At 38.9% G+C, this 21,387-nt stretch overlaps 2 protein-coding genes across 8 annotated transcripts in view; one reads left to right on the plus strand and one right to left on the minus strand.

Annotated features, from left to right (window-relative positions):
* Positions 1 to 10,936, plus strand: part of slc12a5a (solute carrier family 12 member 5a) — a 176,100-nt gene extending 165,164 nt beyond the window's left edge. For 2 of the 3 annotated variants that reach the window (XM_005458386.4, XM_005458387.4), the window contains exons 22-26: positions 245 to 370; positions 1,271 to 1,503; positions 1,747 to 1,761; positions 1,997 to 2,130; positions 4,646 to 10,936. In XM_005458386.4, coding sequence (XP_005458443.1) covers positions 245 to 370; positions 1,271 to 1,503; positions 1,747 to 1,761; positions 1,997 to 2,130; positions 4,646 to 4,737 — 600 coding nt within the window. In that variant the 3' untranslated portion in view covers positions 4,738 to 10,936. The remainder of the gene's footprint in view (positions 1 to 244; positions 371 to 1,270; positions 1,504 to 1,746; positions 1,762 to 1,996; positions 2,131 to 4,645) is intronic. The other variant, XM_003453678.5, reaches the window with a different exon arrangement.
* Positions 10,937 to 11,042: 106 nt separating this feature from the next.
* ncoa5 (nuclear receptor coactivator 5) lies at positions 11,043 to 21,179 on the minus strand. 5 transcript variants are annotated; one of them, XM_019359030.2, is made up of 12 exons: positions 21,026 to 21,179; positions 19,413 to 19,471; positions 17,034 to 17,289; positions 16,696 to 16,803; positions 15,896 to 15,959; positions 13,677 to 13,895; positions 13,480 to 13,598; positions 13,050 to 13,179; positions 12,681 to 12,883; positions 12,372 to 12,576; positions 12,102 to 12,193; positions 11,043 to 11,957 (listed from the first exon to the last, which is right to left on the minus strand). In XM_019359030.2, the coding sequence occupies exons 3-12, from the start codon at positions 17,200 to 17,202 to the stop codon at positions 11,389 to 11,391; spliced, it is 1,878 nt and encodes a 625-aa protein (XP_019214575.1). In that variant the 5' UTR covers positions 17,203 to 17,289; positions 19,413 to 19,471; positions 21,026 to 21,179; the 3' UTR covers positions 11,043 to 11,388. The 5 variants fall into 5 exon arrangements, with proteins under 5 accessions (XP_019214575.1, XP_005458445.1, XP_019214574.1 ...); XM_005458388.4 differs by having other exon boundaries at positions 12,681 to 12,880; positions 13,480 to 13,601; positions 21,026 to 21,178; XM_019359029.2 differs by having other exon boundaries at positions 13,480 to 13,601; positions 21,026 to 21,178.
* Positions 21,180 to 21,387: the final 208 nt, after the last annotated feature.

Here is a 21,387-nt window from a genome sequence, read left to right on the forward strand (position 1 = left end):
AGACCCAAGTTATCATAGATATAAATGTCTGACTGCAACTGTATCGTCACTTTTCTTTAGTTTTTAATAAATTATTATTGCCAGGATTTCAGCAGATTTCAGATCTTTAGGTTCCTGATATGCTTTTTTAAAATAATGTGGTAAAACACTATATATATATATATATATATATATATATATATATCTGAAAAAAGAAGCTCAACTCAATTTTTTTCATGTTGACCCTTCATTTGTGTCTTCACAGATCCAGAGCATCACTGATTCATCCCGTGGGTCTATCCGGCGTAAGAACCCGGCTGCTGTAACCACCCAACTGAGTGTGACTGAAGACCCACCTGCTGGCAGCAAGGAGGAGAAGCCCGAGGAAGAGGTAGGATCAACTTCTCCAGCAGCGCTGATCTCAGTTTGGAGTATAAAGTTTGTTTGTATGGTCACAGAATTGTTTTGTTTAAAAAGCACCCTGGTGTCTTAAGATTTTTATTATTTAAATTAAAATATTTATCAATGACTCAAATTGGGATAACATCAAAACAGTGAAATGCAGACTAAAGATAATCAAAGAACAGCAGCATTGAAGCATTTAACTGTCCATGTCTTAAAGGGCCAGTTTGAGATTTTAAATAATACCTTTATAGTGCTTGTATATAAAACTGGAAGCAACCTTTAGCTTAGCATAAATACTTGAAAACATATCCAGCTCAGTCTGCCGAGCAGAATCTTGACAGATTTTTTTAACTGTACAAAAAACAACATACAGAAATAAGAGGCTGTGCAGATTAAAATGTTAGCTTTAAAACAGAGCCAGAGTCATTAGTCATGCGAAGCTAACCACTGCTAGTGGTAGTGTCATGTTTATCATAAAAATATGTGAGTGATAAAGGTATCAAGCATTTTATCTAGCCCTTTGCAAGAGAGCAAGTAAGTATTTTGTTTCATTTTCCAAATATTAATCAAAGGCTAGAATCACTTGACTGCAGCAAAAAAGATGGATTCCCTTTCTGGTATTTTCAGTTTTCTGTTGAATTGATCTCATAGCATCTCATAGTATTTTCCTTTGAAGAACATTTGCATAATTTAATAGCCTTTAATATGAATAAAGCAGCATAAGGCTCCCTAATTACACTTCTCCTTCCTCTCCCTCTCTCAAACACTGTGGCTCTCTGTGACTTTACCTGCATTCCTACATTTCCACCTCAACTGTGACTCTTTCAACCTTCCATGTAATGTACATGTAAATCCACATCCGTCCACTTATCCTCTCGTCTCATAGTCAAAGTCGGCCTCTTCCCCTGTGTCCCCCCCTGCCCAGGTTCAGCTCATCCATGACAATACCACCCCGGCCAGCCCTGCAACCCCAGCCACTCCGCTGACCCCTGGAGAGGGGGCTCAGAGCCCAGGGGAGCAGGTCCAGATGACCTGGACTGAGAAGTGTGACGGCGAGCCAGCCAAGCCGCCCGGAGCAGCAACACCAGAGGGCATCAAAGACATCTTCAATATGAAGCCGTGAGTATTTTTCAATGCTCAGTGAACCTTTAGCTGTTGTAAAACTGAACTACCCTCTGGTTACTAAGAAAAACAGAGCCTTGAGTCTCTTAGTTGTGTTGTTTGCTTTCTTCGAATTATTGTAACACCAGAAATGGCTGCTAATATAAGATTTAGGCTTGCTTGCGGGAGAAATGAACTTCACTAAAGACATGAACAGTTTAGCACTTATAATGGTGTATTTCTCCTTTTGCCATGCTGCAGTGAGTGGGAGAACCTGTAAGTACTGAAGTCTCTTTAAACGTCATTCAGTCCATTCATGTTTTATAACGTTCAGCTCAACCACGTGAGCAGATAACGATCATTAAAAAAAAATGTGTGACTGAGCGTATATCACCCATGTCTCCACTTGGCATCACAAAATGCTGTGTCATACGCTTTAAAATAAAATGTCTGGATGCTAATCAGCATGGATATGTTTTGACTTGCTCTCTGTGACTTTGTCTCTTCTCAGGAACCAGTTCAATGTGCGACGTATGCATACAGCTCTCCGGCTGAATGAGGTCATTGTTAAAAAGTCTTCAGAGGCCAAGCTAGTCCTCCTCAACATGCCAGGGCCACCCAGGAACCGGACAGGTGATGAAAACTGTATCCTTTGCCCAAACAGTAGGTTTACTGAACGGGGTCTCTAATATATAGGTGACAGAGGTGCCTTCATTTCCAAACACAACTAATCAGCTTTGACAGTTTGGAGTTACTTGCATTTGGATGTCGGCTAACTGGTGAGAAAGAGATTAGAATATATAACATATGTATGAGTTTATATACATTCACCAGTTACTTTGGTATGTACACTTGTTTAGCTGCTTGTTAATGCAAATATAAAACCAGCCAGTCACAAGGCAGCAGCTCGCTTCATTAAGGCATGTAGACGTGGTCAAGACAGCCTGCTAATGTTCATACTGAGCATTGGGGATGAAAAGTGATTTAAGTGATTTTAAATGTAGCATGGTTGTTGGTGCCAATTAGGCTGGTCTATTGCTGGTCTATTGCCAAATAGGCTAGTCTGAGTATTTCAAACACTGCAGATCTTCTGGGACTTTCCATCTTTAGGGTTTACAGAGAATGGGCCCATCTCTGGGCCAAAATACCTTGTTGATGTCAGAGGTCAGATGAGAATGGTTAGATGGGCAGAAGACCACACCAGATGCCACTGCTGTTAGCTAAGAACAGAAAACCGAGGCTATAGTTCACTGAAATTGGACAACAGAAGATTTTAAAATGTTGGCTGGTCTGATGAGTCTGGATATTTTTCTGCGACATTCAGCTGATAGGGTCAGAATTTGGCCACTTCAGGCTGGGGATAGTGGTTTAATGGTGTGGAGGATATTTTCCTGGTACATTTTTGGCCTCTTAGTATCAAATGAACACCACTTTAATGTCACATCTTACCTGAGTATTGTTGCTCACCATGTGTGTCCCTTTATGACCAAAGTGCACTCATCTTCAAGCAGGATAACACACCATGTCACAAAGTTCAAATATCCATGTCATGTCAGTGAGTTCTCTGTACCCAGATGGCCCCCAGAGTTACCAGATATCAATCCAATAGAGCATGTTTGGGATGTGGTGGAACAACTGTGTGATGCTATCATCTCAGTACAGCTCTCTGAAAATGTCTCCAGGAGCCTTGTTGAATCTATGCACAAAGAATTAAGGCAGCTCTGAAGGCAGAAAGGGGTTCCTACCTACCAGTAAGGTGTAAGTAATAAAGTGGCCAGTGAGTGTATAAGAATAGTGTGTCATGGATGTGTAAGACAGTGTTTTATACGTTTGTAAAGGTTTAGTTTCAAATTATAATTACGTCTTCAAATCTTTAAATACAAATTATAAAAAGCTTCTGAAATAAAATTCTGATTGTGTTAAACTGTTTTTATCGATCCACACACAGTCATATTGAGTTTGGGCCTCCAGCCTCTGTGTAACTTTGTGAAAGATTTGAATTTTGTGTTAAAGCAATCAACAGCAGGTTTGGGTCAGTAAGTTAATTGTCTTGATTTCAGGAACAGTAATAATTTGTTATCAGAAACATTCTGTTTAATGGGTCTCTAAAGATCTAATTAGGATTTCAAAGCACAAATCAGAAGCAGAAATCAGAGAACTTTAAAACTAATTTTTTCAGGCTTTTGTGAGTTTTATATTGTATTTTAGTTTTACTTCTTTAACATATTTTTCAGTTGTTGTTGTTGTTTTTTTTTTTGTTTTTTTTTACAGTATATGAACCTAATTATGAAATATATTTCTGGCAGTGTCCTTGCTTTGTTTACAACAATTTAAGCCATGAAGTCCAAGGAAACTGCTCGTAGACCTTTGTCATAAAAGTCAGGAAATGGCTATAAAAGCTTTGGGTATTTTCAGTAGCACTGTAAATTCAAAAATAGAAAAATGGAAGAAGCCAGAAATCACTCCACCTAGATCTGATCATTCAGCCAAGCTTAGTACCAGACACAAAGGGTTTGGTCCAGGAGATAACAAAAAGCCCAGCAGTCACTCTAACAGAGCTCCAGAAGTTCTTTCTACAGATGGAAGAAACCTGCCAGAAAGATCACAATGTCATGAGCTCTTCATCATTTGGACCTTTTGGGTTCGAGCAGCTAGACAGAAGCCAGTCTGACAACCTGCTTGAAGTTTGTCAAACTGCATTTAAAGCCCTCTGACAGCATTAGGAAAAAGCTCCTCTGACAAGTCAAAAAGTGAACTCTTTGAATAGCACCAAAATCTTTTTAGAAGCAAGATGACAGTTTGTTCAAAGCCCATCTCAATGAATATATGGAGCAAACCATGATATAACACCAATAAGGTGATTTAGTGGCTGCAGAACAAATCTGTGACTTCTCTTTACAAAACAGACAGACAGCTGCTTACAGATGCTTTCCATCCAGTCTGTCACAACCTTAAAAAAAATAACAGGAAGAAAGTGATAAACGTTCCAAGTGTAGATGCCCGAGGCCTGTAAAAATTTACCTCAGAAAAACCTGGTTTCAGGTTTTCGAGGTTTCATTTTCTCATTATAGGTCATTGAGTGCAAAGTGAGCATCACAGAGCAAAAGGGGAACATTGTGAACTGAGTGTATGAGCTGTTTCCTTAATCGTTCTCTCCCAGATATGGAGTTTCTTGAGGTCCTCACTGAGGGCCTGAACCGAGTCCTCCTAGTCCGTGGAGGTGGTCGCGAGGTCATCACTATCTACTCCTGAAAAAGCAAACCCCCTCCCCTCATTATCACCCCTCTCTCAGCCCTGCTCCTGTGTCACCCGTACCCAAACCCTCTCATCAATGCTGCACCATTATTATATCATTCTTACAGTTTATTTCTATGACATAGTCCTCTCACACCCAACCAAATAACCCAGCTCAGCTTCAGCACCTCTCCCCAAGCTCAAACCCCAGCAAACCAACAAGCAGTATTAAACACTAAGCTACTCTCACTCCAGGCAAAAAAAACTGCTATAAATAGTATAGGCTCTAGACTGAATTAGATGCTATCAACATTTGTTCTTGGAGACGTTTTTTGCTTTGCAAGATTGCAGTCTGCTACAGAAACTCACACTGAGTCGCAGTGACTCGGTCAGGAGGAGGTGGTGATGGGGTCTGCATGGGTTGTTAGCTGAGGTGTGAGCACACATGCATGTATGTGTCTCTTTGTTTTAATCTAGGTAGATTTTATTTATTTTTTTCCCCTGTTCGAACACAAATGTGGCATAGACACGGCTTCTCCACGGAGAGATCGAGAGCCAGCTGAAATGAGATCAATGTAGGATTGTCTATTCGGTTCCCTCATGGTGATTGGACACTTCCCACAGCGTTCCAACCTGCTGTCTACGATGTGAATAACCGTTCAAGGCAAAAGATACTTCTACCCACAGTCAGTGTCACCTGCTGGAGGACGTATGTATGTGTAATTCACAATGGCATTTGAAAAAAGTGAAATGGCATGTGGATCAGACTTGCAGTATTATCTTTAAATTGATGCTCCACTCGTTCTGTTGATTCCATCACCTACACTCCTTTCAGCTCATTTCTTAGTGGCTGTTTATCCCTGTGGCCACTGTTAGTGCCAAAAAATACAAGGCTAGCTTAGTTTGTTGAGATTGACACACAATTAAACTGTGAATAGTGCGTTTCCTAGCAGAAGCCTGGTGTGACAGCGGAGTGGGGAGACATGACAAAGCCCCCTCTAAGGAGATTATCAGCGCCAGCACCCCTCGACCTCTCGTGTGGATCACTGTAAATAATGTACAAGCTCTGACGCGTTGTTCAGTATGAGTGTAGTATTTTTGTGACATACTAAAAAGATTCTAATGGAGAGGAAAAACGGAGACAGCTCAAAACAGCTGCTTTTAAAAAAAAGTTATTTATTTATTTCTTTATTGGATTTATTTATTGGATGGCTCCTTTCACTATGATAAGCGTCATTGTAACCTCGACAAAGCACTGCACCTGCACTGTCCACCACTGTGCGACGAGTGAAATTTTGATGATTTCATCAAGTTCATTAAGAAAAAAAAAATACTAAATGTTATTTTTTCATGTAGAGAACAAATATGTATTTACGTTTATAGACTGAATTTACACATATTGATGAAATAGCTGTATATCATCTTGTCATTCATAGCTCTGCCACTGTTTTGCCAAACTTCAATACATTAAATGTGCCATATCAAAGTTTTTTCAGAGAAGTGGTAAACAAAATTCTGCCGATTCAAGTTAGAGAGAACAAAGTGTCGTAAAAAAAAAAAAAGGTAAAAGGAGGCGTCTACGGGAAACTAGCATGGTGATGACACTAGTTGGAATGTCACCCTATAGATAATTAAAGAATACATGTTCAGCCCTCCATAAAACGTCCAGCTGTTGTCGATATCTGCTCTCGCCGAGTTGAGTTTTTGAACATCTATTGGTTATTTGTTTATAGGGTCTAGCCTAAATAAATAGAGAGGACAATGGCTTCTGTAGCTACTCACTTTGTCCACAAGAATGAACTCTATGCAGTAGACTACTCTCCAGTGAGATTTTCTATTCTATTTGATTGGTTAAGATTTGAGCCACATACATCCCTGTGACTGAATGACTTGTGAACAAATCATATTTACGTTTGAAGAGTGCATTTTTGAAGGAATGTGCAATGGTTGAAATCTGGACTCACGTGATCACGTTATTTATTTTTTTACACATATATTTTGTATATGTAGATTTCGTAAGTCTTATAAAATCCAAAATCATCTCACTCTGACCAAGGACAGCTGTCACTTTACTTTGATTGCTCCTGTTTCTTTTCTTAAAGAAACTGTTTTTGGTCATTTGCACTTCTAGTAGAAATATACAGTAAATATAAATAAACATATATATATATATATAAAAATATATATATACAGTATATACGATATAGGGAAGCAAAACAAATTAGTTTCTAGAACTATTTACAAACAGTATTAAATGTTTTTAGTGTTGCTTGAATGTCGGACCATATGTTGTGAATGCTGCTAGTATCTATAGATTTATTTGTACTGTAAATAGAGATGAGATAAATCAACATTAAAGATATAGTAAAAAGGGTATAGACATACATATCAGCGGTGGTAGCGGTGGTTATCTAACAAGACACGGCTGTACCTGTACACATTTGGCCCGTGATCTCTCGACAGGGTTAGCTTTCTGTTTTATTAGAAAACTGTACTGAATACCTTGATGCAATATTACAACTGAGGGCAAAACCGTCACCCTTTATTGTCTTTTCTAAAACGTGCTCTCGTAATTACTATCTTTAATCCCCTGAGTAAAGCGAACCAGTTTTAGGGGAACAGGTTTTCTGTTTAGCACTTTTAAAGAAACCGAGTGGAATTGCCAAAATATTAAAACATGAATATTTGTTTTGAGACTTTTAAACACACCTACCTGTGACACCTGAAGACAAGTAGCCCACTCCTAGTTTCAAAGATTTCTCTGTGCCAAGTGATAAAGAATTTATTTATTATGCTTGTCACAAAAAAGCGGGGAGGGGGCTGTTTGACACTCACACCTGTTTTTGAAGAACATGGTTATTTTGGGATTGTCTCTACAACATTGCCTGCATCAACTGAGCCTTTTAAATTTATTCAAAAGAAAAGATATCTGATGTTTATTGGAGAAGTTTATTGGAAATAAATTTATTTATGGAATTATAAATGTTTTATAATTGCTGTTTGCATGGTACCATGTGGCAATATTTGTTTTAGTGATTTTATATCGTGATGACTTACATGTTTTAAGGTGCAGAGTCAGAGTGGTGGAGAAAGGTGTCAAACGTTCTCAATGAGTTTCCGATTTTGAGAACTCAGGAGTGTTGCCGCGCAGTCGGCAGCATGGTTTAACCTTGAAAATAAGTTTTTTTGCAAAAAACTCAAACAAAAAACAAAAACAAAACAGGAAAAAGTATGAGTTCACTATATTGTTAATCGTTATATTTCAATCTCGCTCAAGTAGTCTTATGTAATGTGATAGAAGATTTTGAGTTTGCAAATAGACGAGCCTTGGGAATAGTCATTTCACATTTTTGTAAATATGAATATCACAAATCAAGGACACTGTAATCTGCTAGTGTTGTCTTTTGTTGTACACTGTTCTATCACTGTGGGCAAAGTCTTAGAGTTTTGTAAGATTATGTGCAATATTGCTCTCATACCGGTATTTTTTTTCCCATTTTGTCACAATTTCAGTTTATATAAATAACTGGAGATGTCAGCAGTCTCTTAAATTTTTAGAGTGTTTGTCACCAGGTCTTTTGGACCAGAAAAACCTAAAGTGTTCAATCAAAATGTGGCAGAGGCAGCACAGCACTTTACACTGAGGGGGCACTCTGTGATGGAGGGGTCAGATGGCAAAACAGCCAGCCTGCTCTGTACAGACTCTGTCCCACAGTGATCCCTGGTGGCACAAGAGTGTATTTACAGCCAGCTGTGGCGGTCTGACAGCTCAGACTAAAAAAAAATAAAAATAAATCATGAAATCCCATCATCTCGCTGCGGTTCCCAGCTGCAACAGTTCAGACACCTACCTGTTAATTTTGTTTACATCTTATCATTTGAGCATTTTCTTGGACATTTTTAGCATGCATCACCTTTTTTTTTCCTTGCCAAACTTCTTTAAAAAGAATAATAGTAACTGTTAAATTTCTAGTGCTTGTCACTCAATCTGTGAGGTGAGCCTTCCCAGAATTCCCCCTCAACCCCACTCCTCAGCCCTTCTGCCCCAGCTCCCTGGTCTCCCCCATCCCAACCACGAAAATCCACCCCAGCTCTGTATTTTAAATGTGACTGCAGTATAATTCTGAGAAATGATCAAAGAATATAAAACTCGCGCTTCCAAACCTGGTACAGGCTCTGCTTGGACAAGGCGCGATAGTCGACTTAAAAACCAGCACGTCCCTCTCCCCCCTGAACTGATCCGTGATTTAGATCAGATCTTTCACCTGCACAACTGTAGCATGAGGCAAACTTGCCGGTGATCATTACCCAGTCTCCATCCTAAAATGGATATTAAGGGCTCTGAAACACATCTGTTACCGGGTTGAGGAGGCTGTCGTGTTAGGACACCAACAGAGAAGTACAAAACTAATCCCAGATTATTGCAGACGGGGGCACACAGTCTGTAGCTGAAATAAGATCATACCCCCTCAATATTATCTACACAGAAGCATCAGATGTGCCTGATATGGAAGGTAATGCAACAGCTGCACTTACATTTCACACAGTCGATCTCTCTGGGAGTCAGATGAGAAAAACTCGAGCGGCTATTCATGCAGTGCAAGCAGAGCCCCACTCCGGTTATGTTGTGTAACTCAGTGCATGCATGCAACTACCCTGAACAAGGTGTATTGAAAATATATTGGGTGTTTGTGGTATAAAAGTATTTTGTTTATATCAGACACTTTTTTTGTAGTAGTAGTAGAATATTTTTTCCTTAGCACTGGCCCATTGTATCCCAGGATGAATATTATTCTAGTATGAGATTCTATTTTTTATGGTAGATCTGTTGACATGGTCCTCTCATTGTGTCTAATAGCTGGAGATGAAGTGATTACCAAAGTATATTTCAGTTAACTACATAAATGAGTGTGAAAATGTGTGCTCCAGTGAATTAGATGAAGACACGCGAAAACTGTTTACCTTCTTATCAAAATTTGTAGCAAATGTCACTCCCATGAGAATATTGTTTCAACAAGGTAAAACAAAGAACACTGGACGTGCCAAGGTATTATAGGAGACGCCTGCTAATTTTTATTTTTAAATGTTTGAAAAAGCAGTAAGTCTGCTGCCTGTCCAAAACTGGCGATGTACCTCTTTTCAGTCACCAGTTTTGGTTTTATTCAGTGTATTGATAGAAGTATTTCCAACTACCAAAACTGCTTTGCTATTTAGGCTTTTAAATGACCTTAAGAGGACAAGTTGTGCATTTTGGGAAGGGCACAGGTATTGGTTTATTGCATTTTGTGCAATAAACCAATTACGGCTTTATCAAAAGGTATATCCATCTACCAGCATTTCTGAAGCTCAAAACTAACACGCATCTAGTTTGTGTGATCGCTGCTTAGACCAAGGCTTAAAAACACATCATTTGTGAAAGGACTGTGTCTGGGCGTTAGTAAGTTGCTGGTCTTGACTAATAAAGAGCACAGTATGTAATCTGTCATTACAAACTTTGTTTTTTGTACGTTTTAAATAAGGTGTACACACAAGTACTGAGCTTTAACAAATGCCCAGTTTCATTTGAACAGATTCAGTTATTGGAGATTTGAGTTTTTCTGCTACAGACTCTCTTATCCTTCAACTTTTTTTAATGGATATTTCCCAAAATGCATTATTCCGTAATACTTGATGGCTTTAACAAAAACAAAAACAAAAAAAAGAAAAAAGTAACCAGTACCATAACCTTGTCACTGTCCAGACTTGTTTTTAAATTCATTGGACTTGTGGGAAACACTCTGTATGGATGCTTGGAGGGAAAAAAAATAAAAAATAAAAAATAAATGCACTGGATGTAGAGGATGTATACAGCATACACACAAAGACACACCTGTATCAAATTCAACAATATTGAAACATTGGTTCATTCTGAACCATTCATTACTTTTCCTTGATACCGTACCCTAGTCTTATGGTAAAGCCGTAGTGTGTTCCTTTCAGTTCTGTGGGAGTGTGTTTGTGTGTACATGTGCACTTGTACCTGCTGGGGGCAGGGGTGGTCATGGGCGAGGGTGGGAGGGGGCTACGTGTAAATAAAATACAGTTAGTGTGGAGGTGTTTATTTTTTTTGTGTCAGTGCAAGTTAAATATTCTAAAACAAAAAAAAGGACATGTATTATTCTCTATTGTGGTTCATGGTACATTTAAAAGAAAAAATAAAGAGGAAAAAGTAGTTTTATCTTACATTTCAAATGCTTATCTCTATGGCTTCTGGCGATACCCGTTCCATTTTATAGATTTGTCAGCACAAAATGCAATAAACCAATACCATTTTATTACAGGAATTGTGTCCGAGTTTTTAATTATGTCTTGTTTTATTCATGAAAAAACAATGTTACAAATTAAAAGACTGTAAAACTATAAGACAATAGTTGGAAAAGAACTGAGAATTCCGTCAGTGAGCAAAATTTACTTCATAACGTTAACTCATAACAAGACTGAATAATTACTTTCTGGCCAACAGCTGCAAAAAAGTCTTCACATTTTATGAACACAATGGAGGAAAAGAGATTAAAAGGTTTTACAAAAACATCCCTACAGTCTACTGATACTAAGCAAGAAAAGTCACTGCACAGGAAAGAGTGTGGCATCGGAGGGGGAAAAAATTATAATTCAGGGTTCTACAGCTTTTCAGTAGTGTCGGGGGTACATAGACACAGGTGGGGCCTGACCCATGCTGGGTGATGGTCTTGGGGCTTGCTGCTGAGAGGCCCCACTACTCACCAGATGGTTGAGAGAGGGTCCACTCTGAATGAGTGTGTCAAGAGCTTTCTGGACACTCGGGTTGTCAAAATTGATGCCTGAAGCAGAAGCAGGGGGTCTCTGAACACTGGTGGCAACTGGCATTCGGCCTGGAGGGTTTGCGTACCCCTGAGATGCAGGTGCAGGAGGACCTGGCATTGGTGGGCGGGATGGGTTTTGGGAAGGAGACTGGCCAAGAGATCCATATGAGTGTGACTGTGAGGGTGCAGAGGAGAGGCCAGTAGTGCCTGCTAACTGCCCGCTGCCACTGTTGAACAGACTGAGGATTTTAGCCTGCAGCTCCTGCTGGTGACTCGGATTAGCCGAGGTGCTTGAACCCGCTGACAGACTGAGATGACCTGACTGTGGGGGTGTGTGAGTAGATGAAGGAGGGAGTGCTGCAGCTGAAGAGGGAACTTCATGATGTACTGCTGGAGGAGGCCCAACATGGACTGGAGCTGTATGGAGACATCAGTTATTTGCTTCTCTATAGAAGTCATTGTATTCAACAGAAAAGTCAATAACCATTTCCAGTCCACCAGTTCCTCTCATTTTTAATGTGTATGTAAATGAAAAAAATTAAACCAAAGAGGTGGCATTACCTGCAAGGGGATCTGCTGTGCTTCGTACCAGCCGAACTCTTTTGTCCTTCAGGTATGCAATCAGACTGTCCAACTCGTCTGGAGTCACAAATCTATCCAACAAAACAAGATTATTCTTTCAATACAGAGAAACTAAATATCATGTAGACAACTACAACACACCATCACTAACTGATGAAATGTTGCATTCCCCAAATATATGTTATTTCATTGTAAAGTCTCCATGTTTCAGCATACTTGTATAAAAGCATAAAGATTTAAACACATTACCTATTTTCAGCCAATAGTGTGATGCTAGTAAGTAAGGAGACTGGGTGGCTCTCTCGGTCAGGCTCTCTGAGTAACACATCGTCTGCCATCTTCGCAGCCTTTCTGGCTATCTCCTCACGTTCTTTTTCACGGTTTTCGATTTTGTAGGTGTCATAGTTGTGGGCAACCAGCATCATGGCGTCCTGCATGGGCATGTTTCGATGCTCTGTAAGAATAAATGCAAGAAATGCAACCAAACAAAATAAGATTCTGACACTTCTGAATGACCTGAAACGTTCCAAAAAACATGTTAATATCATCTTGAATTACCTTGAGGTGTGCCAAACAGGATATTGACAGTGCAGGACCGATGCACCTGGTGTTGTTGGGTTATGATGATGGCAAAAGGAGTACGAGCTCGGCCTACATCCTCCAGTGCTTGAGTTAGAGACACTTCTGTGTTGAGGAAGATCAAATCCACCACCATTCCCAAGTCACGGACCTTCCGCCCAACCGTCTCAGCATACTCCCTACAGTGGGTTTTGAAGCACAAGTACAGACACACACACGGACACACAGACACACACACAAACAGGAGCAGTATGAAATGAAAACATTCCATGTACTTTGAATATTTAGAGAGATGTTTCTGGTCCAGGATCAGTTTTTCTTCCTATACAGAACAGACTGTGGACATACTTTTGGGCTTTGTTGACAACAATTACAGAGCAGTCGACAGGACGGTCAGCGTCATGACGTCGCTGAAGTTCTTCATAGTACTGGCGATACAGTTCATTACGACGGCGTTCTTCTGGTCGTAGACGCTCCTCTACAGGTAATGAGAGGTGGGAGTGATTTCAAAATAATGTCAGTTTAAATTTGTATTATTCTGAATTTAATTGTGCAGAAATCTTGGTACTTTATATTCATAGTGATTTCAATTGTAAACCTAATATTACCCCCCCCAAAAAATGTCAAGATATTAGAGGAAAAACACAAAACCAACACTTGAATAATCATGAGAATTAAACCCACACATGAAAAAAAAAAACAAAACAAATCAATTAAAATTCAGAGTATTCAAACCAACCATTACTAAACTATACCCTGTACACTGAAGACAACATACCTTCTGGCTCACGACGTCCATTCCAGGGATCTCCATAAGCATCCCTGTAGGCCTCGTCTTTCCTCCTGTAATAATCTTCTGCACCACTGCCACTACGGTAGTATCTGTCATACTCGCTTCTGCTGTATGGGAAAATTTCAGGTTCAAACAAAAGCTTAACCACTAAAGACTCAATCAGTGGATGGTCTGTCAGTCACCTGTAAGCAGAATCCCGTGGGTCACCTCTGATGTCCTTGTCTCTGCTCTCTGAGCTACGGTACCGGTAATCAGGGTCACGAGAGTGGCCACCTGGTCGAGGCTCCCGGGAGTCCCTCCCATCACGGCTGTCCCGAGGCTCACGTCCATCACGCCCATAAACAGGTGAGCGAGACCGAGGTCGGGGCTCTTTGCTGTCCCCGTAGGTGCTGTACGGGGCCCTGAGAGAAATGTCATCCATTAGTGCAGGTTAAGAGTTGAAGCTGCCTTTGAAATATTAGAAAACAGGAATGCCTGTCCTCATCAGCTAAGGACAGGTCTATGGGCTGGTAGTGTAAACATGTAAAATAAATATGTACTTATTCAAATGTTTAAAAACAACAACAACAACAACAACAAAAAAACAGTTTGTTTACAGAGTACAGAGTCTTCTCCCTTTGTTTTCTTTCTTCTTGAAAGAAAGACTTGTACAAATTCAGTCCAGTCAGTGATTCCGATAAGTCTTAGCAGCAAGTTTTCAAAAATGTTCTGTGATCTACAAACACACAACTACCAGCCAAACATTTAATGTTTATTGACCACAAATCCAGCTCTGAATAAAACAAACTTTTTGAAGGTGGTTTTATTTTGCACATGCAGCGCAATAAGCTCACAGGCTGTTAATTCTTCCGGAAGTTGAATTTCCATACTATGAGGTTGCAAGAATGCCAGAGACCAAGTAAAGATGTTTCAAGTAAAATGATATAATATTCAGAAATAGCATGACATACCAGTTTTACTTGAGTCATATTAGTGTATTTTCCTAAACCCTTGTGATTTGCCCGTTTCTCTCATAAAAAAAAAAAAAAAAAAAAAAAAAAAAAATTATACATAAAATAAATAGTATGGTTAACCAAACATTTACCAAACATTTACTTATTACCATGTAAAATGTAAGTTTTATTAAGGGCTCAACTCCGAAGCGGTTCACAAACAAAATAACACAAAACTACCAAAACATGAAGCGCATTTAGCAATCCTTTGTATCGCCACACAATGATACCCTGCCTACTTTTCCCATTCCCTCACATTTGGATTTTCCCTGGTCCATGAAAGATAAACAAATAAATAAATAAAATAACGCTGTGTTACACTTACTCTATTTACACTGAAGTGATATAAAATTCCAGCAGCTAAGTGTTGTACAGAATTTAAAACAAAAAATAAAAAACTACTGCATATCCTGTCCATAAGGTACAGTGAAACACTTTACTTACAATATGAAGAGATAGAAAGATGAGAAGAGTTTCCCTTAAGTGGATCAGATGAAATGCAAGACTTACAGCAAGTCAACATGGAGGAAGTCTAAAAGATAAACTTTCACACTGCCCTTTAGTGGGCTCAGTAGTTACTTATCTTAACAATTCACAATAGGCAACTGAATCCAAATACGCAGAAACCCAGTGCCCAGTGCCCAGTGGAGATGGTCCATAACCTGCTGCCTCTGAAATATGCTTCTCATGTGCAGGATGCTCTGTAGCCTGTACTGAGTCATAATCTGTATGGTGATAACTGAGCTGAGCTGGTTAAAGGAATACATAAGCAACAAAGCTTAAACGAAAAATACAAGTCCACACCGGCAATTGTGATTTTTTTTTTTCTTTTTTTTTTTAAAGTATAAAAAGGTACTCTATGGAGTTTTGACCACTAACACCCTGCAGCTGTGGTTTTAAGGACAGGTCAACATGGTTTGTATTTTGTGCAGACATCAGCTGACGCAACGGTTTTATGTTATACACTACTACTATTCAGCTTCAGATCATCAGATACGTACACCTAATTAAAAATGTTGTAAAATATTAATGTTAAAAATATTGTTGTGAGGCATAAACCTTCCTACTGGATATGAAACATGAGAAAGTGACACACGATAGTCCTATCGTCATGCAAAGAACACCAGTGCTGAAAAACAGCCACAACGTGAAGAATGTTTGAGACAAAGACACTTAAATTACATCCATATGTCTCTATTCTTTATTTCAACACATCAGTAAACTTTTAACTTTGGTTGAAATACTGAATCCGCCATAAACAAATCCATCTAATGGTGCAGTAGCATCCATAAAGCGAACTTCTTCACTGGTGGAAATTACAGGTGAGGATATAGTTAAATACTTTTTTTTTTTTTAAACCAACAACTGTGGCGATGGTAGTTCTTCACACTCATTTCGCGTTACTTTACCTTCGTGGAGGGCTCTGCTGGGATTGAGGTTTAGCTTGCCGTCGCTCCACTGCCATATTTACATCTGAAAATAAATCAATCCAAACGTTGAACACAACAGTGACATGGAGATCTGCTAATGATGTTCACGCAAAAAATGGAAGAGGCTGCGTCACGGTCCAAATGAAACAGAGTGCCAGGATCCAAAAAGGACGGAAGTTCAAAATGCAGAAGATTCTGTCGCCCAATCTGTCAAATTGAGTTTGAGATGAACCCAAAACGATGGACGTCTTTTCTCCGGGTCGAAATTTGCTAGAAACTAGCAGAGCTTGAATGTATTAGATTTTCAAGTTCAAATTTGGGCTTCAGAAACTCCCCAAACCAAAAGGTGACACATCTGAATCTGCGTTGAAATATCGTACACAGAAGCATTGCAACAGGCCTTGTCAGAATTTAAAAATGCATGTTTGCCTTTATTGTTGATTTGCAAGTTCAAAAAGGAAAAAAAAAGAAAAAGAGGAAAAAAAAAAAAAAAAAAAGAAAAAAAAAAAAAAAAAAAAGGAAAAGCAAAGCACCGTGCATTCGTGGTTTATCAGACTCTAAAAATAGGGGTAATTTTAAAGAAAAATAAATTAAAAAGATAATAAATAAAATATTTTATTCCTAAATTCAGACAAATAATTATGCCATTTAATTTTTTTTTTTTTTTTTTTTTTATTAGTACATAACCTGACCTTATTCTTTCATTAGCTTGGTTTTTTTGGAACACGAATAATAACTCCTTCAGCCATACAATCACATCACTTGCAGTTAAGGCTTACCTATTTTATAACCTTTATATATTCGACCTTTTTGGGCCGCCTTTGCAGCTTCGGCTTCCTCAATGCGTTCAAATTGTACAAATCCGAACCCACGAAACATGGATACGCCTGGAAGAGGAATATTTTAAGTGCACAACCTTAGGACAATTCTGAAGAGCCATTTTTGATCAAACTACCGATTTAATCCCTTTTAAATATATAAATTAGAACATTCTTGTATTTCATGCGAACTTGTCTGTAATTTTAACTAGTCAATAATATTTCACATGACTTTTAGGGACAACCTCCCTAATGCATACTGTCGTCATGTCATTAAAACTTGTATTGTGTTTACTGACCGACTACCTTCCCGTATGGGCTGAAGAGGTCTTCCAAATCCTTCTTTTCCATGTCGGAGGTCGGCAAATTCCCAACAAAAATCCTCCTCTCCAAATCTCTAGGATCATTACTGCTGCAGGAGCGCGAATAGCGCCCTGGTGATGGGCTGCGACTCCTTCGGCGAGACATGATTAGATCCCAAGTACACCGGTTTGTATCTTCGTGTGTCTCAAATGCTTGAACAGGTTTGGTTTGTTCACTTAAGAGATCAAATTCCTTGGAAGGATAAAAGGTTTTAGTGGATCAAAAGTTCAAATCACAAAAGGTCAGACAGAGCATCAAAAAGAGTTCAATCTTCAAATCCAAATTAAACTGGAAATGTACCGATAAATCATAAACCACTCCAAAATATTTACATATATTTATAATTTTCTAATTTAATTAACCTGTTGTGCAACAGGTTAATACGCAAAAGGAAAAAAAGTTGCACTGCAAGTGATTTTTTTTCCTTTTTAATAAATGTTGATTTTTTTTCCCCCCTGCACCATGGTAGCTTGTGCTGAAATGACAATGTTCTCATCTCCCCATAAAAGGGATTTTGGATAAAATTTTGTTTGAAATAACCGTTTACTGGATAGAGACGCTTCATGAAGAAGAAAACTAGAACGTGTAAAAACAATTACATTAAATCCGTTTAAATGGCACAAGTTATGCCAGAATTTGACTGAGGCGTGCAGAATGAATTAAGGTTTCTTCTTGTAAAATGTGCAATGACCCTTTTCATCTTCACTGTGTGCAGACTTTATTATTAGTGCAAAATAAATGAGTTTTCCGCAAAGAAATGGCAGCAGAAGAAAATGAGACCACACTAGAGAAGCAGGACTAATCAGTGAGGAAAATTCCACAAATAACGTAGGAGAAAACATTGTAAAGAGAAAAACTTAAAATCACTGACTATACCACTGATTGTTTCCCTCTTTAAAATGTTTTTTTTTTTTTTTTTTTTTTTTTAAATTTAATAAGTAATGTTCAATAACACACTTCTCTTGATACAAAACACAAAGTTCTCGACATCGTACCCCAGCGAAATCCACAACTGTCCTTGGTGGTTGTATAGCGAGAGAGAAAAATGACAGACACCGGTGTCTGATGTTCAGGATTCAGAGTGAGATATATTCTAGTTATAGTTGACGACTGAAATATTTTAGAAGGTTCGTGGTGCAAATTTAAAGTCACACCATCCGAGAAAAATAAGCCCCATTGGGTCTCACAACAGTCCTTTGTGAAATAAATGCAGTCCTCTTCTCTTGAAATAACGCCGTCTTGAAGAAAATCAGATTAGCTGAAATGAAATCACGTTCCTGGGGTCACTCTGAAAATGCCAAAATCTAAAACAGCGCAATTTCCTTAAAAGTCCTTAGGAGAAATGTGCGTATTATGTGCCTTAGATTAGGGCTGCACGATTTTGCATAAAATGAGAATCACGATTTTTTTTGCTTAGAATTGAGATCACGATTCTCTCACGATTTTCTTTTCCAATATAAATATTTATTGCACTTATTAACTGCACATCAACTTCGTAACAGTTGAGACTGAACATAAAAATAATAAATAAACATAAAAACAATAAATGTCTCACATTTTGTCGTTGCCGCAAAATGTTGTACTGCTTGTAATTCCGTCTCCACCGTTGCTCGACACTGCGTGTATAGAGCAGGTAGTGCAACATTTGAAAAAATAGTTGCAGGACGGCACTGTGTAGCGTTTGTCTAGGGTGTTGATCATTTTCCTAAATCCCTCGTTTTGCACAGTGTTGATGGGAGCCATATCTTTAGCCAGGTGATAAGTGATAGCCTCCGTAATTTCTTTGTGCCTGCGGGAGTTCGACGGCTATGGGGAAACGCTGTATACGGTTCCCATTATTGATGTTTGGGTGGTTGACCGGGACGGATTTTCTCCTGTCACTTTCTTGGCCTTTACAGCTTCGTCATCTCTCACGTGCTCTCCATTGTTTTTACCCTGCCAACTGGCTTCTGTTTCACGTGGTATAAGGCTCCGCCCTTGTCATTTATTGAGCAGGAAGAGTGAGCGCTTGTTTTCATGCAGATTATGTCCCGGATCAAAATGCGGTACAATCGTCATCTTTTTCCTTTTTTTTAAAAATCATTGTCATTTGGAAATGAGATCGCACATAAGTATGAATTGAGATCGCGATTTTCTAACGATTAATTGTGCAGCCCTACCTTAGATAACGCAATATAAAATTATTTCAGGACAACAGAACCGCAAGAGGTTTTTCGGTCTCAAGATACATACAGCAGAAAGACCAGAGAGAGTTTCATTGCATTTATACTTGAAGGAATTTACATAAACCTTTCAGGAAGCAGCTCCTTACATACCTTAACTTGAACCTGGATAGCCTGGATTCAGCATCCACTGAATTTAGAAACTAGTGTGTCTGGGGAAAAAAAGAAGAAGATACAAACACTACAATAAGCTTATGAAATTAATCAAATGAAATGCTCTAAAATATAGTCTCAAACAGCCTTTCGGAAAGTTATTGAATAAATTGATTCACAATAACAAGTCTCCACACCAGCCACTTTATTAGTTACACCTTGGTTACACCACAGAACTAGGTTAAATCCCTTTTTGCCTCAATTTCCCATGGAAGAAATTCAAGTTGCTGGAAACATTTCTCCTAGATTTTGGTTCACATTGACATGATAACATCACAGTGTTGCTGTACATTTGTCGGCTGCAGATCCACAATGCAAACCTCATCATTCACCACATTCCAAAGGTGCCCTATTGGACTGAGATCTGGTAATTGTGGAGGCCAAGAGCACAGTGTCAACAGCAACATTGTCATGTTCAAGAAACTAGTTTGAGATGTTCTCAGGTAGGTCCGGGTGGCTAAACAATGTTCAAATGATACCAAAGAACATGTGCCAAGAAAATATCCTGCCAAAAATATCACACCAGCAACACCAGCCTGAACCACTGATAAAGGTTAGGCCAGATTCATACTTTCATGTTAGTTACAGCAAATTCAGAACACCAGACTAATCAAACCAGGCAATGTTTTACTCTATTTCTTGACCAATATTAGTGACCCTGTGTAAACTGTAATCTCAGTTTCCCGTTCTTAGCTGATGGGCATGGCACTTGGTGTAGTCTTCTGTTGCTGTAGCCCATCTGCACCAAGGTTTGAGATTTCGTGCGATCAAAGATGCCCTTTTGTTTACGTTGGTTGTAACAAATAGTTACTTGACTTAATATTGCCTTCGGTTCAAACCGGTTTGGCCACTGTCCTATGATTACCAACAAGTCATTTTAAGTATTAAAAATAAGCTGCTTCTAGGAACAAAGACATATTTTTTTAAGAAACCTCAAAAAAGTCAATTAGCTGTAAGTATTTCACGTGCCTTGATTTAACTGGAGAAAATAAATGAACAAAATTTGAAGCATGTTTGTAAATGAGACATTATAATCTCAATTGGATCGTCTGTATAAATGAAGGTTAAACAAAATAACTGAATAACCAGCAAAGCAAAGTAGCACTGCGAAACTTCAAATGCCAGTCAAGTGTATCACCTCTCACCAAACGCCTTTTTTAGCAACACAAATCCGACCGCGGCTCGTAATGTTGCTTTCGATTCGGACTCTTCGTCAAAGCTTTCCGGCCGCCTCATAAATAACGATTTACACGCTACAGCACCAGCTATGTAATCCAAAAATAGACTCGTTACACTGCTCATAAAACTAAGTCGGTTAACATTAAAAGCAATACTCTCATACACCGCCATTCCGAGAGACGTTTTAATAGCGTGGTTACGGAGTAGCTACATAGAGCTAGCTTAATGTCGGCGGTTAGCTTCTTAACGCTACCTTAACGAGGGACGTTAAAACCAAACAGATAGGTTCACAGTTACGCCTGCAAATGCTTTACGATCCACGGTTCGCTGCAAGCAATGCTATAGCAAGAACGACAGGGCGACTATGTGCTTACCTTCAAAGTCTATTTCGTGTTAATTTTCAGCCACCCACGGACAACCACTATCCGCTCACAATGCTGCGCTTCTTCTTCACTTTAGTTACAGCAACTGGCCCTGATATCTTCTTCTACCCCTTGTGTGGATGTAACTACCATTTCATTTAGCCTATATATCGCCACCTATTGGCTAAACATAAAATACGTGCAGTATGCCCTTCGAATCAATAAAACGAATTTTAGACCTTTAGAGCCTGAACCATTAAAAATAATTACCAGAAAAATATACGGTTTTTTTAAACGGAGTATTTTTTAACCCTCTAACAAATTATATAAAGGAAATTAAATAATAATTTGCATATATGCGTTGTAATTTGTAT

This window comes from Oreochromis niloticus, linkage group LG5 (assembly GCF_001858045.2).
Source record: "Oreochromis niloticus isolate F11D_XX linkage group LG5, O_niloticus_UMD_NMBU, whole genome shotgun sequence".
Taxonomy (NCBI): Eukaryota; Metazoa; Chordata; class Actinopteri; order Cichliformes; family Cichlidae; genus Oreochromis; species Oreochromis niloticus.